At 36.4% G+C, this 22,557-nt stretch overlaps 1 protein-coding gene across 1 annotated transcript in view; it reads left to right on the forward strand.

Annotated features, from left to right (window-relative positions):
• Positions 1-22,557, forward strand: part of HOOK1 (hook microtubule tethering protein 1) — a 64,926-nt gene that overhangs the window by 2,341 nt on the left and 40,028 nt on the right. The window contains exons 2-5 of the mRNA XM_065875832.1: positions 5,171-5,256; positions 12,115-12,187; positions 15,221-15,271; positions 16,598-16,730. Coding sequence (XP_065731904.1) covers positions 5,171-5,256; positions 12,115-12,187; positions 15,221-15,271; positions 16,598-16,730 — 343 coding nt within the window. The remainder of the gene's footprint in view (positions 1-5,170; positions 5,257-12,114; positions 12,188-15,220; positions 15,272-16,597; positions 16,731-22,557) is intronic.

The raw sequence follows: 22,557 nt of genomic DNA on the forward strand, positions 1-22,557 counted from the left end.
TGAAACACTATGGAGAAAATGGAATTAACGTGCAGACTGTTGCCTCTCAAATGCTGCTACAGCCAAATTCTCCTGTTCCCGTATACTGCCCAGCTTTATGATTAAGAAGAACCACACAGTTCCTCTCTTACTTCTCCTTGCAAACCTTTATCAGTACCCTGTTTGAGCCCCAAACCTTCTCCCCATCAGGAAAACGACCTCCTCCTTATCTTTGGCTCTGGCTCTAGATCCACCTCTTTCACCTCTTGTAAAACTTTGCTCTGTCATTTATCCCCTTTTGGTATTTATTTTTTTCCTTTCCATTAGCTCTTTCCTCTCTACATGTAAACTTGCTCAAATCTTCCCTCTCTTAAAAAGAAAAAGAGCCATCACTCCCTATTAAAGCTACACTGTATTCCCCCTCTTCCTTCACAGTCATATTTCTTGTATTTTTAAGTACTCATCCTTTATACTTCTTGAGCTTCTATTTACTCCTCAGCCCATTGCACTTGAGCTCTTTTCTCTAAGGCCTTCACGTACTGGGATTGGCAGACTGGGAACTATTATATTATCCTTATCTTAATTGATGGCTCCTTTGTGAAATTATCTTCTGCCTTAGTTTCTTAGGTTCCTGCCTCTAGGCTTTTCTTTACCTCTCTGGATGATTCCCAGTGAACTTTGCTGTTCGTCAGCTACTGCATAGTTGGTCTTACCTCACCTCCCCAACTTTCTGAAAACTGGTCTCATGCCACACTCCTCCGTGCCCACCATGCTGTGTTGACTTTCTGTTTCTTGAAGTCAAGCTCTTTTTTTTTTTTTTTTTAATGCATCAGGGCTTTTTAACTTCTCTTCCCTCTTCCTAAAATATCCTCCTTCTGGTTCTTCCAATGGCTGGCTGACTTCTCACCATTCAGTTCCTGGGTCTCTTGTCATCTTTCAGAGACAGTCTGTGACAGTGAGTGACCTACCTGTCTCCTACTCCTATCCCATTGTAACCTGTTAACCCCTTTTTGTTGTGTCTGTAACACTTAACATTTTCTGAAGTCATCTCGTTTGCACTTTGGGGTCAGAGCTCTTGTCTGACCTGTTTTCTGCTTTATTCCCAGAAACAAAAACTGACTAGGATCTGCAGTACAACATTGAATCAGAGTGATGATAGTAAATATCCTTGTCTTGGTCCTGACATCAGAGACTAGTATTTCACCGTTCGTTATTCACCACTAAGTATATAGGTTTTTGTAGATACCTAGGATAAATTTTTAACTATTTCCTAGAGGATTGATGAATTTCAACAAGTAGAAATCAAGAGAAATGAGTTTTCCAGACACAGGGAAGAACTTCTAGCAGTAATGTAATAGTCTTCTTTGAGGATAGATTGAAAGAAGGTAATGGAAGACACCTTTGTCATGATATCTCTGGACTCTTAATGAATGTGCTCCCTGCCAAGCTAAGTAATGTTACGTGTTGAGGGGAAGTTGTAGGAGATATAAGATTAAAAAAACGTTATGATGGGACTTCCCTGGTGGCGCAGTGGTTGAGAGTCCGCCTGCCAATGCAGGGGACGCGGGTTTGTGCCCCGGTCCGGGAAGATCCCACATGCCGGGGAGCAGCTGAGCCCGTTAGCCATGGCCGCTGAGCCTGCGCGTCCGGAGCCTGTGCTCTGCAACGGGAGAGGCCACAACAGTGAGAGGCCCGCGTACCGCAAAAAAAAAAAAAAAACCCGTTATAATGGAAGTGAGAAGATAGCTGGTAGTAAACTGTGTTCTTTCAGTACTGGACATTGTTCTAGGACAATAGAACCATCCTTAACAGAGAGGTCATCAAAAAAAGTTGGTTAGGTGAAGAGATGCCTGTTTTGGCAGTTCTTTAAAAGTTATATTTTATGATTTGGAGCTCACCTTAAAATAATTAGTTCTTAGAAATGTTATACTGCTACTCAGCAAAAAATTGAGGGCTGAAGGATAAATTTGGGCATCATTTACATGGTAGAGAGAGTTTGACGTACGTGTGTGAAGATAAATTTAATTCTGCCTTTTGGCTCTGTGACATTTGAAAATTTTAAATCTTTGGACTTTAATTTCTTCAATAAAATTAGAGTGCTGGACCAGGCTTTCCTTAATGGTTTACTTGGTTCTTTCATTCTTTGCCTTCAACATGCCGGTGAAGGAAAAACTAATACCGAATGTATGCCCAAGTTACAAAAAAGAAAAAAAAAGGCTGAATCATTTTTATGAAGATCTTAAAACTCAGAGCAGTGATTCTCTTTCTGAAATGAGCAGCTGACGGAAGAGAATTTGAGAATAATTTGAGAATAGAGTTGACCCAAAGTTGAGTTTTTGTTGGGTGTCAGTGGTGAAAACCCCTTTTCTTCCTTGATTTCTTTGACGTTTATATTGAAGCAGTTCAGGAACAGCATTTCCACATTTCTGATTGTTTGCTTTATTTAAAAATAAAGAAGAAAGTAAGATGCTATTTGCCAGAGCACTGTGTTTAGTGATGGAAGCCCTGTTTGTCCTTTTTGGGTCACTCACCAAAAGACTTTTGCATCTTCACCTCTATGAAGAGTAGTCTGAAAGGGTACATTTTCTTTTGTCCCACTGCTGTGGCTTCACTCCCCTCACTGAGCTTTATAATTTATTCACACTTCTTGGTTATAAAGTCTTTCAATTTAGCCAAATGAAGTGACGTTCTCTGTTATCTAATTTATTTTGCAACTAGTTTAAGAGCTTCCAAGAAATACTTTTCATGGCTGTAAAAAGAAGAAATTGATCTTAATCTGGGCGTGGTGGGCCATGAGGCACTCAGTGTATTTACTCCTTTTACATATTTCTTTACTATTTTGCCTAATATTCTGTGTCTCATGAAATTGCCTTCTTAAAATCACTAATCATATCCATTTTGTAGAAACTTAATGATGTAATGTGTAAGTAGGAAGGGTTGAGAAGTGGGAGCCACATTTTACCTGAACGTATATGATTATCTTCCTTTTAAAGATGCCCTAAACCCTGGGGTTTTTCTTCCTTGTACATCCACCCAACTGCAAAATCCTTCTTATTTTATAATTTAAATATTCCATGAATTCACGCTGTCCTGTTAGTCAGCATTACCCTAACTAATCTTAGCATTCCATGTTGTCAAAAAGACCATTGCAGGAGCCTTCTAACTGAGCAAGCATAAAGCTACTCTCTCCCATTCTCTGTGTCACTCTTGCTACTATCCAAAACATACTAAAGATGTCTCTTCCTTGTTACTCTTTTTTTTTTTTTTTTTTTTGCGGTACGTGGGCCTCTCACTGCTGTGGCCTCTCCCGCCGCGGAGCACAGGCTCCGGCCGCGCAGGCCCAGCGGCCATGGCTCACTGGCCCAGCCGCTCCGCGGCATGTGGGATCCTCCCGGACCGGGGCACAAACCCGCGTCCCCTGCATCGGCAGGCGGACTCCCAACCACTGCGCCACCAGGGAAGCCCCTTGTTACTCTTTAGTGATTCTTCATCACCCAGAGCAATGGTTCTAAAGAACTGATGTACATAAGAATCACTTGGGGATTTTCTGATTTAGTTTGTCTGGAGATTCTGTTACATATTGTTCTTAGATGCCACACTTTGAGAAACCCTGACTCATAGCTAATGTGCTAACAGCTGTTGAGTTTGTACCACGTGCCAGGCACTGATCTGAGTACACTGTGTTTGCTAATTTATTTAATTCTCACAACCAACTTGTGAGGTAGAAACTATTCTACTGTTTCCCCATGATATAGATAATACCATTAAGGATAATTCCAAGTTTCTTGCCATGACCCCGAGTTCTGACGCATGCCTGTTTTTTACCCCCTTGGTTGTCTCCCTTAACAACTGAACATGCAGAGAAATCCAGCAATACTGAACTGCATGTTACCTAAAAATACCATGTCTTTTCTTGTACTTGTGCTTTTATCATGTTGCTATTTCCTGAAGTTTCCTTCCCCTGGCCCTTTCTTTACTCAGGATCATCCATTGGAATCATCTCTAAGAAGTCTTTAATAAATAAGTCTTTAAGAAGTCTTTAATAAATACAAGCCCTAATTAGGTTAGTTTGGAACATTTTGTGCATACTGCAGTCATGAGACTAGAAGTGACATCTTCTGCAAATGATTTGTGTCTTTTTCTCCTCTCCTTAACTCTGGATTGAAGCTACTTGAGAGTGAAAACCTGGTGTTTTTCCCTTGTAACTCCTTCCTATACTACAGTGCCCTACGTAGAGTAGAAGCTCAGTAAAGTATCTTTATCTTTGTGCTTTGAAAGTAACTGTGGCTAGATTTACGTAGTTTGTGTCATTCTTCCACTTTGTATAAGGATAATGGAGACAGATTTGTAGAATCTCAAAATACAACAACCACTAAAGGTGTATTATGGTGGTAAACTAAGGAATTATAATTGAATAGTAAAGGAGATGAATATGTGAGGGAATAGAGAATCATAGTGTATTTAATTTAAGATATTTATGGATTGAGATTAGATTTCGAGAAAGTATATAATCCATTGAGCTCTGTTGCAATTTGCTTTAAAAAAATTCCTCTATCTTGTATTTGCTTATTAGGAAGAGTTGCCACTGTTTCACTTCTATTTTTAAAATGTACATGAATGTTTAATACACAGAGATTTGAAAAGTTAGTAGCATCTAAAGCCAAACTAGATAGATACAACTTGACGTGATTGGTGGGCCCTGGACTGTTCATGCTCTAAGGGTAACTGTTGGTAACAGGCAGAAGTCCTGCCTTATTTAGAGCTTATTGATTAACTAGGTAGTTTTAGACTTGACATTTCTAGCTTTTGTTTTCCTACCAAATGATATGAGTGAAATTTTAACTTGCAGATGTTAGGTTATCTTAAAATTCTTTTCCTGATGTTATTCTCCTAAAAATTGACAAAACACAGACTATTACTATCTTAAGAGTTCTACACGTGTTTTTCAGAAATTCTGAAGTACTTCATACATGACATCAATACGTTTGACTATTAGGTATGGTAATGATTTTATGAAATGTTAAGTATTCTTATAAAAATATAACAGTCATAGAAACATATGAGTATAATTTCATTTGTTTGGCAGGGTCTATTTAAACAAAACAGTTTTCTTTCTAGTGTTCATTCATGTATATAAATTGAGGGGGGAGGGGAGTAAAGCAGTTAAATAACTTGCTGTATGTCATTTTAGCTGCAGACATTCAATACTGCTGCACCTTGTCAGGATGTGAAACAGCTGACTAATGGAGTTGCCATGGCACAAGTTCTTCATCAAATGTAAGTAGTGTTCCACACTCTTCCTGAAATAATTGTAAACCCAATTTCAAGGAAGAAAATTTAGACTTGTATTCTAAAGGTTATTGAAACTTTATCCTTTCCAGTGATGACAGGTATATTTTGCCAAGGCATTCTTGCATGTAAGGAACAAAAAATTTTACCACCTGATTATTTCTTGCTTGTTCATAGAGATACATCTTAATTAAATGAGCAATCAGGGTTCTTATCTAGTCAAGAGATGTTAATTTTAAACTTGTTCTGGTCATGTTCACAAGTTATAGTTACTGAGAAAGAAATAGGTTAAATGAGTGATATAATTTCTTATACTGTAATGTTTCCTTCAGTTATTCTGTTGTCATCTTAAGATATCAATACATGGAGATTATTATTTTTGAGATAATTGAAGCAGGAAATACTGGATTTGGAAAAAATATTAATTTAAAATCTATATTGAATTAATAATCATAACTGTATGAATCCACCAATAATGAAATGTTGTGTAAATGACATTTTAAGTCACAAATGCTGGGTACCTTAACCAATAAAGTGATTCTGTTTGGGTTGGGCCCCTTTTATATAATTATACAATATCAAAAGTTCCTAAATCCATTATTTCGTAATTTTTGCCAAACATTGTATAAGGATTAGGGTTATAATATCTACAATATGAGTTGTACTCTTCTGTACAGGGCCTATTCTGTAGTCATAATTTTTTTTTAATTAATTAATTAATTAATTTTTTTTGGCTGTGTTGGCTCTTTGTTGCTGTGCCCGGGCTTTCTCTAGTTGCGGCAAGCAGGGGCTACTGTTTGTTGCGGTGCGCGGGCTTCTCATTGTCATGGCTTCTCTTGTTGCAGAACATGGGCTCTAGGCACACGGGCTTCAATAGTTGTGGCACATGGGCTCAGTAGTTGTGGCGCATGGGCTTAGTTACTCCACGGCATGTGGGATCTTCCCCAGCCAGGGCTCAAACCCGTGTCCCCTGCATTGCAGGTGGATTCTTAACCACTGTGCCACCTGGGAAGCCCTGTGGTCATAATTTATTAGTTAATAGTCATACCGATTTTGTATTAGCTTACTTTCATGGTAATATATCTTCAATGACACCAGACTCCTATTTCTGCTACATGGTTTTATATATCAGAAATTATTTAATTATTGCCATCATTTTGTAAAGGTTTTTTATGATTGACATTGAAAAACTCTGTAGATGGATTAGAAAAAATTCTTTACCACTCTTAGAAAAACAACTTCAAACAATATCATAATCTTAGTTACTTGGAATCTTCAAAATGTTCTAATTTGAATAGACAGATTTTATGGTTAACTCAAGATTAACACTTTAAAAGATAAATTTAGTATGTTAACATTTTTTTTTGGCAGTCATTCTAAAATATGCCTTACTCCCCTGCTTTCTTAAAAATGTTTCTTAATTATTTATTTATACCCTAATTGGTTTCAAAGTGATTTAATTGGTCAGAACTAAGAATTCTGAATATGGTCCTTTCTTGATGATTTGGGAAAGTCGTCATTATTTTTTGTCATTAGAACATACGACCTGGCCTTTTCTCATTCTTGTGCGTGTTGGTGTAGACGCAGCTACGTTGTTTTGGTATAGGTGTAAGGCCGGTGAGCATTCACTCACTTCAACAGTGCCATCCAAAGATGTCATTTATATGTACTGAAGTGTCTTTAATAGCTTTACACCACAACAGAGTAGATGAGACCTGTTTTTACTATTATATGGTGATACATATGGCTCTTTGACCTCCTGTATGCTAGCACTGTACCTGATGTTTAGAGTAGGGTCAGGTCAATTTTAGTTAAACCGTATCCTTTATCACCAACTCATTCTTACATAATGTGTTGGATTCTGTTTTTACTGCTGATCCTCTGTCTCTCTGATTTTTCTTTTTTTATTCTCTCTTTTGTCTCTTACTGTCTTCTAATAGCTTTTCTGCAGGAATAATAAAATAGCCAACCAATCAGAAAGCTCTCATTCTTCATAAAACAAATGACAGTGACCTAAAATTGGGCCTAAACCCCTTTTTTGTTTCATTTGTCTGTTTTTGCATGTACTTAGATGTCTACACCTCTTTATAGTATAAGAGCCAATTTAAATTTATTTTTCTTTTTGAACCCCCTTCCTCTTCTGTAAGCTTTTCAGAAGTCTGGATCCAGACAGTGAAACTTATAGCATACATTTTCCCCTAGTTGGGTCAGTTTATAATATTCCTGCTAAAAAAAGCAAATTTTACCTTATTTCTTTGAACACTTCAAAGCACTTTATATATGTTCCAATTTATTATGTATTGCGTTGATGGCTGTTGTGACTCACATCAAAGTTGTTACTGAAAATGAGAAGGAAAAATTTGCTTTTTAAGGAAGTAGCAAAATCTAATGAATAATTCTTTCATTAGTTACCTGAGGCAGGTATGCTTCTAAATAATAAAATCTTAAAAATCAATTCCCAGGGCTTCCCTGGTGGCGCAGTGGTTGAGAGTCTGCCTGCCACTGCAGGGGACACAGGTTCGTGCCCCGGTCTGGGAAGATCCCACATGCCACGGAGCGGCTGGGCCCATGAGCCATGGCCGCTGAGCCTGTGCGTCCGGAGCCTGTGCTCCGCAACGGGAGAGGCCACGACAGTGAGAGGCCTGCGTACCGCAAAAAAAAAAAAAAAAAAAGAATCAATTCCCAAAGTATATGACTTAGACATGGTGAGCCATGGAATTGTTGCTAGGATTCTACAGTTCTTTAATTGTTTTCTTAAGTCTTAATACATAATATATATCTCTTTTTTAAATGCAGAAACTGTTGTTATTTTAAAGACACGTGAGGGGAAAATTATAACTACAACTGTATTCATTTCCCATGGTTTCCATAACAGTGCCACAGATTAGGTGGCTTAAAACAACAAAAATTTGTTCTTTAAGAGTTCAGGAGGTTAGAAGTCCTATATCAAGGTATTGGATGAACCGTGCTCCCTTCAAAACCTCTAGGTCAGGATCCTGCCTTGCTGTTTCTAGTCCTTGGTAGCCCCAGGCATCCCTTAGTTTGAGGCATCATAACTTCAATCTTTGTTTCCGTCTTCACACAGCTGTCTTCCCTCTGTGTCTCTTCTCCTCTTAGAAGGACACCAGTCATAATGGATTAGGGTCCACCCTAATTTAGTGTGACCTCATCTTAACTTGATTACATCTGCAAAGACACTATTTCCGAATAAGGTTACATTCACAGGTAGCGGGGGTTAAGCCTTGAACACATCTTTTTTGGGGACATAATTCAACCCATAACAGCTATAAATAGTGTATGCTACTTTTTAGCTTTGTCACTTTAAGCACCAGATAATTTCTCTGTTTTTTTCTATTGTCTTTGACTAGACATTTTTATGAGAGGGAGAAGAATGAGACAGAATGTAGAATATCCAGAGACCTCAAGATCATGTACTTACTTGTTCATTCATTCAGCAGATATTTGAGCATTTAAAATAATAAATCATGAAAGCCAACATATGAGTATTTACTAAATGTAAGACATTGTTCTATACCCTATACATATGGTATTTCATTTAATATTTATTACTGTTTTGTGAGGTAGGCATTATTTTTATCCTCAGTTTATAGGTGAGGAAACAGAGGTTTATAAAGGTGAAATGACTTCAGTAAGTCAAATAATGAGTAAAATTGCAAAGCCCATATTTTTATCACTTTGGCCTGACTCAAGCCAGTGCCCTCAGTGAACTGTAATCATTTCAGCCTAGTATGTTGAACCCCTCCTGATAGACTTTTACTTTGGAGTCTTAATAAATGAGAGGCCAGATGTGCATGTCCAAAGTACAGATCACAATTTGATGTGCTAAGCACACAAGGCCTTTTGATTATTTACGAAGAATGGTGTCAGGGTGTCCACTGAAGCAACACAGCTATGTTGTGTCTAGTAACCAGTAGGTGTTAATTACTACCTATGTTTAGTTGGTAGAATTGTGAAGACAAATACCATGGGTGGAGTTAAAAAATAATCCTGTAGTGTTTCTTACTTAGTTTTATTAGAAAACAGTTAAGATCACATTTCACTTCCTTATTCTTGTGTTCCCTTCTTATTTGGTGTCTCTTAAGTTTCATTGAAGTTCTGGGAAATACTAGAAAAAAGGAGCTAATTGTTGGGGCCAAGAGTCTAGTTAAAGCATGTAGATGTGGCAGTGCAAAAACGTAAAAGAAGGATATGTCCTGAATGTTCTGAGATTGGATATAAAGTTTAATAGTGGGAAAGATTGGCTGCAATTATAATTGTTTGAGAAGGATGGATTTGTTTATAAGAGAACAAGAGTTAGATTTCTATGGAGAAGTTAGAAAGTATTTCTCAGTTAGGGTATTATGGACTGAATGTTTGTGTCCCTTTAAAATTCCTGTTGAAGCCCAAACCCCCAGTTTAACTATATTGGAGATGGGGTCTATACAGAAGTAATTAAAGTTAAATGAGGTCATAAAAGTGGGGAGACATGATCCAGTAGGATTGCACTCCTTATAAGAAGACAATTCAGAGAGCTCACTCTCTGTCTATAAACATACAAAAAAGAGGTCATGTGAGCACACAGCAAGACGGTAGCAACTAGAGATCTCAGAATGAAACCTACCTTGCTAGCATCTTGATTTTGGACTTCCGACCTCCAGAACTGTGAGGAATAAATTTCTGTTGTTTAAGCCATCTAGTGGTATTTTGCTGTAGCAGCCTGAGCATACTCTAAGACATAGGGCTAAAGCTGATTTGAGATGGGAAGGAAGACAAGTAGGAATGCAAGGCAAAAGGAGGAAACACTGGAAGAGGTTATCTCTAGATCCATTTTCTAAAGCTAATTACAATGGAATTATAGAATTATAGAATCATATATGAAGATTTTTTTTTAGGGTCAGAAGACAAGTGTAGTAGGTAGTCAGGGTTCTCCAAAGAAATAGAACCAATAAGATATGTATATATATGCATGTGTATATGCACACACACACACACACACACACACACACACACACACACAGGATGAGAGAGAAATTTAAGAATTGGCTCACGTGATTTTGCAGGCTGGCAACTCCAAAACCCACAGAGTAGGTAGACCAGCAGGCTGGAGATCTAGGGAGGAGTTGTTGCAGCTAGAGTTGACAGGCAGTCTACTGGCAGAATTTACTCTTTCTCAGGGGAGGTGAGTCATTTTCTTAAGGCCTTCAGCTGATTGGATGAGGCCCAACTACATTATGGAGGGTAATTAGCTTTACTCAGAGTCTACTGATTTACATGTTAATCTCATCTAAAATACATCTTCACTACAACATCCAAGCATGTTTGACCAAATATATGGGTACTGGGGCCCTGCCAAATTGACACATAAAATTAACCATTGCAACTGGCATACCTCTTCAACTTAAACTGATGTCAAAAGAAAGTAAATTTACTTTGAGAGTTTTGACTCATTAACTAAATAAATTTAGTCTTTTCAGGTAAATACCTGGTTAGAAATATACCATTTACACACTTAGCCAAGTTATTTTGGTAATTATAGCCTTAGCATCTGAGAAAAGTCGAAAATAATTAACATTAATTTGCTCAAAAGAAAATGGTTACAAATTCCAAAGAATGAATTGAAAATGGTGAAGCCATTTCTGGTTACTGTAGTCAGAAGTGACATCTGTTTTAGCACATCTGAGGCAGAATGATTGCTGAAAAACTAGGCACTGTTTTCAGCTTTGCATCTTTAAATTCAGGATACCGCCTTGGAAATAACCTCTTTAATTTCTACCCTCACTTTAGTTGGCTTATCTGTAAAGTAAAAATTTAGGTAAGACCTCTTCTAGTACTAACATTCTGTAATTTCTTGGTGTTTGTTTACTCCTTAAAGCATTTATCACATTCTCCTTTGAGTATAGTTATTTGTGCTCTTTACTTTCTCCCTTTATTAGATATTTCTCTAAGAGTCAGGATAATAAATTATTCATCTTCATTTTACTCTTACTCACAGCAAGCATCCAAGTATTTGTTTAGAATGTAATCTATTGGGCTTCCCTGGTGGCGCAGTGGTTGAGAGTCCACCTGCCGATGCAGGGGATACGTGTTCGTGCCCCGGTCCAGGAGGATCCCACATGCTGCGGAGTGGCTGGGCCCGTGAGCCATGGCCGCTGAGCCTGCGCCTCCGGAGCCTGTGCTCCGCAACGGGAGAGGCCACAACAGTGAGAGGCCAGCGTACCGCAAAAAAAAAAAAAAAAAGAATATAATCTATTATTGTAGTTCACTATTTATAATCGGGTGTTATTCTTCAAGGCCTTATTGAATACATAAAAATTTGATATAGCAGTTCTTTGTCTTGGCCTTCAATGTCAATATCGGACTTAATACTAAACTTTGCCATGTACTAGTGTCACTTGGGGAAAATTATTGTCTTATTCTCAGTTCACTGAGGAGTAAGATTGGGGATAATGGATGCTTTGCCAAGTTACTATGATATTTAAATGAAGTAATATGAAAAAACATCAAGCACAGTGCTTGATACATAGTAGACACGTTAAAATGTTTTCCTTTTTTTTCCCTTTAGGATTGGGACTTTTACATCTACCTACCAGGGTGCCTAGTATGAGATATTTAGTAAATGTTTGTTAAATTGAAGATGTTAATGACTTAATTAATTTACTATGAGAAATTCCAAAAGAAACCCTTAGGAATAACAAAAAGTTCAGTGGGTTCATTTTAAATAATATTTACTATTCTTATTAAGGACAGGCTTTAAGATGGAAAATAACTTTGAATCTGTTGATTAAATTTGGTATTTTTCATGAAATAAAATCATTTTAATGTTCAACATTTGTATTTTTGTTGTAGTGATGTAGCTTGGTTCAATGAATCTTGGTTAAGCCGAATTAAAGAGGATATCGGTGACAACTGGCGAATAAAGGTATGTAGAATGAATGCTAGAAGTACTTGATCCAAACAGTGGTCTGAAATTAGCACTAAGCTCAACTAAATCTTATTTTTTAAATTAACTGAAGGATACATTTTATTGTGTATAGTTTGAGTTTTGACACTTGTGTATGTTCTTATACCATCATAGTTAGATATAGAACGTTTCCATTAAGCAAAAACAGGAACATATGCCCCTTCCCAGTTAATCCTCACTCTTGACTTGGCCCTGGGTGGCCACAGGTCTGCTTTCAGTCAGTATAGGTTTAATTTCTGGAGCTCCATATAAATGGAATCAGATATTATGAACTCTTTGGTATTCTTTTACTCATGTATTGTTTTTGAGACTCATCCATGTTGCCTGTATTAGTAGTTATTTCTTTTTTTTTGCTGAGTAGTATTTCATTACACTGATTTACCACAATTTGCTTAGCCATTCACCTGTTGATGGATGTTGCATTGTTTCTGTTCTTCTCTAATATTGGTAATTTATGTCTTTTATATTTTCTTCCTTGATAAATCTGGCTTGATGTTTTTCAATTAAAAAAAATGTTTTTTGAAAAGAACTAGCTTTTGTTTTCTGGATTTCCTGTCTCTTCTTTGTTATTTCCTTTCTTCTTAACATCTGCTCTTTTTCTTGCTTCTTAAGGTGAAAGCTTAAGTCATCAGCTTTAAGCACTTTTCCCTAGTAGTAAGCATTGCCTTAGCCACATCCCACACATTTTAACATACTGTGTTCTTATTTTCATTTAGATCAAAATATTTGGTAATTTCCCTTGTGATTTTTCTTTTGACCCCTGGGTAGATTAGAAGTAGGTATTTCAAATTCTAAATATTTGAGGATTTTCTACATATCTTTCTTTTATTTATTAATTTCTAATTTAATTCCATTTTGTTTTGAGAACATACTCTGAATTCTTTTACATTTACTAAGACTTATTTTATGACCTAATATATGGTCTGTCTTGGTGAATATTCCATGTGCACTTGAAAACAACATGTATTTTACAGTCCTACAAATATGGATTATTACAGCTTTGTTGATAGTACTGTTTACTTTTATATCTTTATTGATTTTCTGTCTGATTATTCTATCAGTTAAGGGGGGAGGAGTCCTCAGATCTCTAATGATGATTGTGGATTTGTCAATTTCTCCTTTCAATTCTAATTTTTTAATCATGTAATTTGAATCTGTGTTATTTGGTTTATATACATTAATTTTTTATGTCTTCTTGTTGAATGAATCTACCTATCATTATAAAATGACTTATTTTTATCCCTGGTAATATTTCTTTTTTGGAAGTCTACTTTGTCTGATACTGATGTACCACTCCTGTTTTTTAAAGATTATTTTTGCCTATTATATCTTTTTCTCTTCTTTAGTCTCTCTGTGTATTTATATTGAAAGTGATGTAGTCACCTAATAGTTAGGTCTTGCTTTTTTATCCATTGACAATCTCTTTATTTTGTTCTTTTTTTAAAAAAAAAATATTTATTTTCTTATATTCCTCTTATTTAAATCCTTGAACTTTTTTTTTTTTTTTAATTTTTGGCTGTGCTGGGTCTTCATTGCTGCGCGTGGGCTTTCTCTAGTTGCGGCGAGCGGGGGCTACTCTTCGTTGCGGTGCACGGACTTCTCATTGCGGTGGCTTCTCTTGTTGCGGAGCACAGGCTCTAGGCACGCGGGCTCTAGAGCACAGGCTCAGTAGTTGTGGCGCACGGGCTTAGTTGCTCTGCGACATGTAGGATCTTCCCGGACCAGGGCTTGAACCTGTGTCCCTTGCATTGGTGGGCGGATTCTTAACCACTGTGCCACCAGGGAAGCCCCCCTTGAACATTTTTAAACAAACAGTTTTAACTTTTTTATCTTCTAATTCTTTCATCTCTCATTTTAGGCTTGTTTCTATTGACTGAGTTTTCTCCTAATTATAGTTCACATACTCCTGCTTCTTCACATGTGTAGTAATTTTTTATTGGACGCTAGACAGTGTGAATTTTATTATTGAGTGCTGGGTTTTTTGTATTCCTTTAAAGAGTGTTGGACTTTGTTCTTACAGGCAGTTAAGATACTTGTGAATCAGTTTGATCTTTTCAGGGTTTGGGGGGATGGAAGGCAGATCTAGAGTTATTTTCTCCTCTATGGCTAGGTTAGACTCACTACTAAGCTGTTACCTTTTGGGGGTTTTTAGTGAATGCTTGTCTGTATTAGCATAGTCATGATCTCTTCACTCTGACTGGTGGGAATTTCAGCAGTTTCCGGCCCTGTGCAATCTTCAAGGAATTGTTCAGTTTATAGTTCCCTAGATTGTTGTTTCCTTGGAAATTATTTTTGTTTAATCTCATTGAGTTTCACCCATGCACATGCAAATTAGTATTCAGCCAAAGAGTCAAAGGGACTACTATGGAGATTTCTTTCCAAAGCTCTCACCTCTTCATTTATCTGCCCTGCAAATCCCAACTACCTCGACCTTCCTGAACTTCTGATGTCTATCTTCTCAACTCCACAAGAACATCAGGCTTTGTTTTGTTTCCACCTCCCCGTGCCATGGTATGAAAATTGCCTCTAGAGAGAAATCTTAGACTAGTGTAGGGCTCATCTTTTTTGTTTTCCTTCTCTTAGAAATTAGAGTTCTATATTGTCTTTTGGCTAAAGCTTGAAAACAATACTCCTTGTATTTTATCCTGTTTTCTAGTTGTTTGTGGTGGAGAGTAAGTCTAGATCCAGTTACTCACTCATGACTGAAGGTGGACATGCTCATAGCTAAATCTTTTAAGTTGGTACTTGAGTTTGTTGTGGCTCACTCTAAATACAATCACTCTAGTTCAACTATCTAAGGAAGAAGACGTTTTTTCTATAATCAAACTCTGAATAAAGCTTTGATGTTTAAAAATCATGTATTTGTATTTATAGAACTCTAATATATGTTTTTGTTGTCATTTTTATCAGGAAGTTTTTATTGTATTTCACCCTGACATATATTTTATTTCATTGTTAATATTAAATAATTTATTTTTTTTCCTCCATTAGGCTAGTAATTTAAAGAAGGTACTTCAAGGAATTATGGGTTATTACAGTGAGGTATGAAAATCATTTGACTTTGTTTAAATATAAAATACTCTGATAATTATATTGACACTGAAAAATGACTTGGCTTTTTGTTTATAACATTTTACTGGTATATAATTCATAATTGAAATATATTATGATTTTTCCATTTTTAGAACACTCGAATTTTGTTAACGTAAAGGGGCTAAAAAGTAATATATTGATTTGTAAAATGTTTCTATATTGATACTCTTTAAGTTGATTTTTTCTCAAATAAAATTACTTTCATCTTTATATAATTTGATTTTATGCAGTGCTATAAAGTAGACCTTATAACTAAATTAAAGTACTTTTCTATTTAAAGCGTTGTTTTGATATTTCTTTCCAATGTAAATAACAGCAAAGACATACTATGAAATTATGCTTGTGCAAGTGAATTGGGAAAAAATGCAAAATAAAAGTAGTATTAAAGTCACATTAGATAATGCATTATTCAAGTGATTTGTTTTTCTTATTCAGCATCTTAAGAAGTTCTCTAGCAGGATTATTTGATATAAGAAAGTTTATTGCTTAATGTGTAAAAGTTTTTGGTTTGGTTTTGCCATTAAAGAATTTTGTTTTTACTTTTTAAAGTTTTCATACAATTGCACTTGTAGTTTCTTCTAAAATATTCTAGAACTAAAATTTTTCAATTCATTAATGCCTAAAACTCATTTTGAAGTTTTTTGGTTTTTTTTAATGGCAAGAATACTTTTTAGTTTCTTGTAAAAAACAATCTTGGGAATTCCCTGGCAGTCCAGTGGTTAGGACGTGGCACTTTCTCTCCCAGGGCCTGAGTTCAATCTCTGGTCAGGGAGTTAAGATCCTGCAAGCTGCATGGCACAGCCAAAGAAAAAAGAAAAAAGCAATCTTAAAAAAAAAGATAGAGCCAGGAAAGATTAATCCATTAGATTTGTTGTTCATTTGGTTTATTTTATGGTTCTCTATTCATTGAATATGTATCAAAATATTATGAATTTTCTTTGACTTAAGTCTGTTTATTTTTTTATGGAAAGGCATATGTTTTATCATAATAGATCAGGCCAGGGGCTTCTTAAACAATTCCTCTCTCTGACAGTGGGGTAAAGGATATTTGTTATAAAACCATTTTAGTTGCTTTTGGTTGGTTCTCAAAATTTTGGGAGGTTGCTTGAACTTTACTAACTGGTTTTAGTCAGTAATTGTGGGTTTATCATTTGTTAATTTATCTGAGTCTTTTCGTGAACCTATTTATAATTTATTTTCCTTGCAATAATTCAATGTAGTCAATTCTCTGTAGCCTACATAAATGAGTGATCTAATTTATTTTCAACACTGCAGTTTTTGGGACAACAGATTTCTGAAGAACTTATCCCTGATTTAAACCAAATAACTGAATGTTCAGATTCTGTGGAGCTTGGGAGGTTGCTCCAGCTTATTTTAGGTTGTGCTGTCAACTGTGAAAAGAAGCAAGGTAAGTGAATTTCAATCATTTGAGGATATCTACTTTCTAGAGACAACCTACATTGCTATAGGAAATTGCATAAAAATGTACTATTGTAGATCGGTGGAAAGCACACTGAAATGTAAGCCAGAAGATCTGAATTCGAGCACAGCTCTGCAATTAAAAAGCTATAAATCTTCAGTATCCTAACTGTACCTAGATTCTGAGATTCGTATTCAGTGGCTAACTAAAATGTACTTTAATTAGGTTAACTTAATCTATGCTTAGGACTTAGTGGATATTCAATAAAAATTGTACTTATTTATTTGATACATTATCTCTTTAACATGTGAGAGACAGAACCTTAGGTTGATTCAGATTTTCATAAATGATTATGCAGCTACTTCCAGGCTTCTTCAGATGATATTCTGCTCTTTTTAGAAGAATGCTTCCAAAGTATCCTCCAGATAAAGATAAGCAGTCTGACGATATAAATGGAATTGGTGTGCTATATTGGTATATATGAACACAGTGATCCATATCCTGCTGAGTACAAAAAGAACATTTTTGGTTGAATGTAATGAATAAAATGTGAACTGAACAGACCAAGGTCTACTTCCTTGAGGGGCTTGCATCAGTCTGGGTGATGACATTTTATTTTATTTTTTTGCGGTGTGCAGGCGTCTCACTGTTGTGGCCTCTCCCGTTGCGGAGCACAGGCTCCAGACGCGCAGGCTCAGCGGCCATGGCTTACGGGCCCAGCCGCTCCGCGGCATGTGGCATCTTCCTGGACCGGGACATGAACCTGTGTCCCCTGCAGTGGCAGGCAGACTCTCAACCACTGCACCACCAGGGAAGCCCTGGGTGATGACATTTTTGATGCTGATGTTTTTTGCATGCTCATCCAAAATTGGCCTTAGGACATCACCTTCATAAAAGAATGTTGGGTGCTGAAGTTGGTAAAACATTTTAAGTCAGAACCTTAGAAAACACATTCAGTGTTATCTAACTAATGAAGAGAACATATGAGACAAGATAAATTCAGTAAGAATCAATTCAGGAAGGAGAAAAATGAAACACATGAGATCAGCTATAGTTTATCATAAAAAAGGGTTTGGGTACCAGAAAACTTTCATATTAGTCCATCTCTATTATTAACTGGCTGTTTTTTTTCTAGGGCAAGTCAGTACTTCTCCATAGGCTTTTATTTCTCATAGATAATGTCAAAGGTCTCAATGTTTCTGTTGTTTTGTTTTGTTTTTTTTAATGAAAGTAAGAAATGTTTTCTTATGGAAAGTTAAAACTTCTATATATTTTTAACTACAAATTGACAAATAGTAATTCTTTTATGAATTAGCAAGTTTCTATTACCGTGATCCTTTTTATTTTTCTATTTAATGCTTTGTTTCTATTTCAGTTACTGGTTATTTATAACATCTTTTTGCTTAACCTTAGCATGTTTGTTGGTTTTAATAGTCTTTTTCAGAGAACCAACTTTGGGCTTTGATTCATTTTGTTTGTACTATTTAATATCTATTCTGTTATCTCATTGCTTCTATTGTGAATTAATCAGTTCTTTCTATTCGAAGCTATAATTGATGTTTTAAGCTATAATTTTCTCTTAAGTTTTGTTGCCTCCTATAAATATTGATATAATATGTAGTATTTTCATAATTTAGTTCTAAGCATTACTTAGCAATTTTGACCTCAGATTTTTAAAAGGAGGCTCAATTCCTGGGTATATAAATAAAAGTTTAGCAAGTAATAAATATAAAGAAATAGTTTAATTTTCATTATTTTGAAAGGATTATCTAATTGGGTTTATTTTTGGAGGTATGTGTCTGGGGTCTCAATTTTTAGGAGTGAGCAGATAAATGGAAAAAAAACTTGTAGTAATTTAATTAAAATGTAAAACCAAAACACATCCATAATATAAACCACCTTCCACATATTTATACTTTTCAGTGAGAATTGATTTTCAAAATGATTCAAAGGTATTGCAGCAGTCTTGAAAGGATTAACTAATTTGGTTAACAGTACCCTGTTTATCTTGGTGTGGAAAGAGAAAAATTTTATGATGCTTTCAGTAGACTTGAAACACTCCATTATCCAACAAATCCAGTTAAAAGAAATCATTCCATTGCTTGTGCCTCATCTAGTTAATTCTTCCCCCTCCAACACACACACACACCCATAGAATTTAGTGGTCGGGTGCATACCAGAATCTCTCAGAATTTTTTTCCAGTACTTGGCTTCACAAATAAAAGAGAGATTTAGAGAACTTTTAGAAGTTTTCCAGAGTATCATTAAAACAATAAAAGCATTAGAAAATAATAAATCCTTAAAACTTTTGGAAAATTGTTTTAGGTGGAGAACATACAGTTGCTGTCGATCTAAACCTGCAAATACAGGAAAAACTCTCATGATTCATCACTTCTAATTGTGACAGAATCAACTTATTGCGCTCCCACGTGTGTGTGTGTGTGTGTGTGTGTGTGTGTGTGTGTGTGTTAAGGTATAAGGATCTCCTTAAGGTGAAACTTGGTGAATGTCGAGCAGGTGTTTGCAGGAAGTCTCTTCATTGAAAACCTTCCTGAAATGAACTAAGTAGGTGATAAATGAAACTTTCTGAGCTTAGATCTTAAGAGTTCACTGAATACAGGCATACCTTGTTTTATTGAGCTCTGCTTTATTGTGTTTTTCAAAATTGAAGGTTTGTGGTAACCCTATGTCCAACAAATCTATTAGCACCACTTTTCCAACAGCATTTGCTCACTTCATGTCTCTGTGTCACATTTTTGTAATTCTCACAATATTTCACACTTTTTCATTATTATTATATTTGTTATGGTGATCTGTGATCAGTGCTTTTTGGTGTTACTATTGTAATTGTTTTTTTTTTAATTAATTTATTTATTTTTGGCTGTGTTGGGTCTTCGTTTCTGTGCGAGGGCTTTCTCTAGTTGTGGCGAACAGGGGCCACTCTTCATTGTGACGCGCAGGCCTCTCACTGTTGTGGCCTCTCTTGTTGCGGAGCACAGGCTCCAGACACGCAGGCTCAGTAGTTGTGGCTCACGGGCCCAGTTGCTTTGCGGCACGTGGGATCTCCCTGGACCAGGGCTCGTACCCATGTCCCCTGCATTGGCAGGCAGATTCTCAACAACTGCACCACCAAGGAAGTCCTATTGTAATTGTTTTGAGGCACGATGAACTGCACCCATAGTAACATGGTAAACTTAATCAGTAAATGTTATAAATGTTGTATGTGTTCTGACCACTCCACCAACCAGCCATTTCCCCATCTCTCTCCCTTCCTCAGGCCTCCCTACTCCCTGATACACAGCAATATTGAAAGTAGGCCAGTTAATAACCCTGCAGTGGCCTCTACGTGTTCAAGTGAAAGGAAGGCTCCCACATCTCTTACTTTAAATCAAAAGCTAGAAATGATTAAGCTTAGTGAGGAAGGTATGCTGAAAGACAAGAGGGGCCAAGATCTAGGCCTCTTCCACCAAACAACCAAATTGTGAGTATGAAGAAAAAGTTCTTGAAGGAGATTAAAAGTGCTGCTTCAGTGAACACACCGATGATATGAAAGCTTAAGTCTTATTGTTTATAGGGAGAACATTTTAGTGGTCTGGATGGAAGATCAAACCAGCCACAACATTCCCTTCAGCCAAAGCCTAATCTAGAGCAAGGCTCTAACTTCAATCTTGTGAAGCCTGAGAGAGATGAGGACACCGCAGAAGAAAAGTTTGAAGCTAGCAGAGGTTGGTTCATGAGGTTTAAGGAAAGCCATCTCCAGAACATAAAAGTACAAGGTGAAGCAGCAGGTACTGATGTAGAAGCTACAGCAAGTTATCTAGAAGATGTAGCTAAGATAATTAATGAAGGCCACTATATTAAACATATTTTCAGTATAGACAAAACAGCCTTTTATTGGAAGAAGATGCCATCTAGGACTTTCATAGGTAGCTAGGAAAAGTCAATGCCTGGCTTTGAAGGACAGGCTGACTCTCTTGCTAATGTAGATGGTGACAGAGTTGAAGCCCGTGCTCATTTGTCATTCTGGAAATCCTAGGACCTTAAGAACTATGCTAAATCTAATCTGCCTGTGTTATAAATGGAACAACAAAGGCTGGGTGACAGCACATCTGTTTACAACATGGTTTACTGACTATTTTAAGCCCACTGTTGAGACCTACTTCTCACAAAAAAAGACATTCCTTTCAAACATTACTGCTCATTGACAAAGTACCTGGTCACTCAAGAGCTTTGATGGAGATGTTTAACAAAATTAATGTTGTTTTCATGCCTGCTAACAAAACATCTATTCTGCAACCCATGGATCAAGAAGTAATTTTGACTTTTAAGTCTTGCTATTTAAGAAATACATTTTGTAAGGCTATAACTGCCATAAATAGTGATTCCTCTGATGGATCTGGTTTTCAAAGTACATTGAAAACTTTCTGGAAAAGATTTACTATTGTAGATACCATTAAGAACATAGGTGATAAGAGGGTTCCCTTTTCTCCACACCCTCTCCAGCATTTATTGTTTGTAGACTTTTTGATGATGGCCATTCTGGCTAGTGGGAGGTGATATTCATTGTGGTTTTGATTTGCATTTCTCTAATAATTAGTGATGTTGAGCATCTTTGCTTGTGCTTTTTGGCCATCTGTATGTCTTTTTTTTGAGAAATGTCTATTTAGATTTTCTGCCCATTTTTTGATTGACTTGTTTGGGGTTTTTTTGATATTGAGATGCATGAGCTGTGTGTATATTTTGGAGATTAATCCCTTGTTGGTTGCATTGTTGGCAAATATTTTCTCCCATTCTGTGGGTTGTCTTTTCATTTTGTTTATGGTTTCCTTTGATGTATAAAAGCTTTTAAGTTTAATTAGGTCCCATTTGTTTATTTTTGGTTTTATTTTCATTACTCTAGGAGGTGGATCCAAAAAGATCTTGCTGTGATTTATGTCAAAGATTGTCCTGCCTGTGTTTTCCTCTAAGAGTTTTTATAGTATCCAGTCTTACATTTAGGTCTTTAATCCATTTTGAGGGTTTTTTTTGTGTATGATGTTAGAGAATGTTCTTTCATTCTTTGACATGTGGCTGTCCAGTTTTCCCAGCACCACTTATTGAAGAGACTGTCTTTTCTTCATTGTATATTCTTGTCTCCTTTGTCATAGATTAATATACCATAGGTGTGTGGGTTTATCTCTGGGCTTTCTATCCTGTTCCATTGTTCTATATTTCTGTTTTTGTGCCAATACCAAACTATTTTGATTACTGTAGCTTTGTAGTATAGTCTGAAGTCAGGGAGCCTGATTCCTCCAGCTGTGTTCTTCTTTCTCAAGATCACTTTGGCTATTCGGGGTCTTTGTATTTCCATACAAATTTTAAGATTTTTTGTTCTAGATTTGCAAAAAATGCCATTGGTATTTTGATAGGGATTGCATTGAATCTGTAGATTACCTTGGGTAGTATAGTCATTTTGACAATATTGATTCTTCCAGTCTGAGAACATGGTATATCTTTCCATCTGTTTGTGTCATCCTACACTGTTGGTGGGAACGTAAATTGGTACAGCCACCATGAAGAACAGTATGGAGGTTCCTTTAAAGACTAAAAATAGATTTGATCCAGCAATCCCACTCCTGGGCATATATCCAGAGAAAACCATAATTTGAAAAGGTACATGCACCCCAGTGTTCATTGCAGCACTATTTACAATAGCCAAGACATGGAAGCAACCTAAATGTCCATCGACAAATGAATGGATAAAGAAGATGTGGTACATATATACAATGGAATATTACTCAGCCATAAAAAAGAATGCCATTTACAGCAACATGGA

This window comes from Phocoena phocoena, chromosome 1, assembly GCF_963924675.1.
Source record: "Phocoena phocoena chromosome 1, mPhoPho1.1, whole genome shotgun sequence".
NCBI classification, from domain to species: domain Eukaryota; kingdom Metazoa; phylum Chordata; class Mammalia; order Artiodactyla; family Phocoenidae; genus Phocoena; species Phocoena phocoena.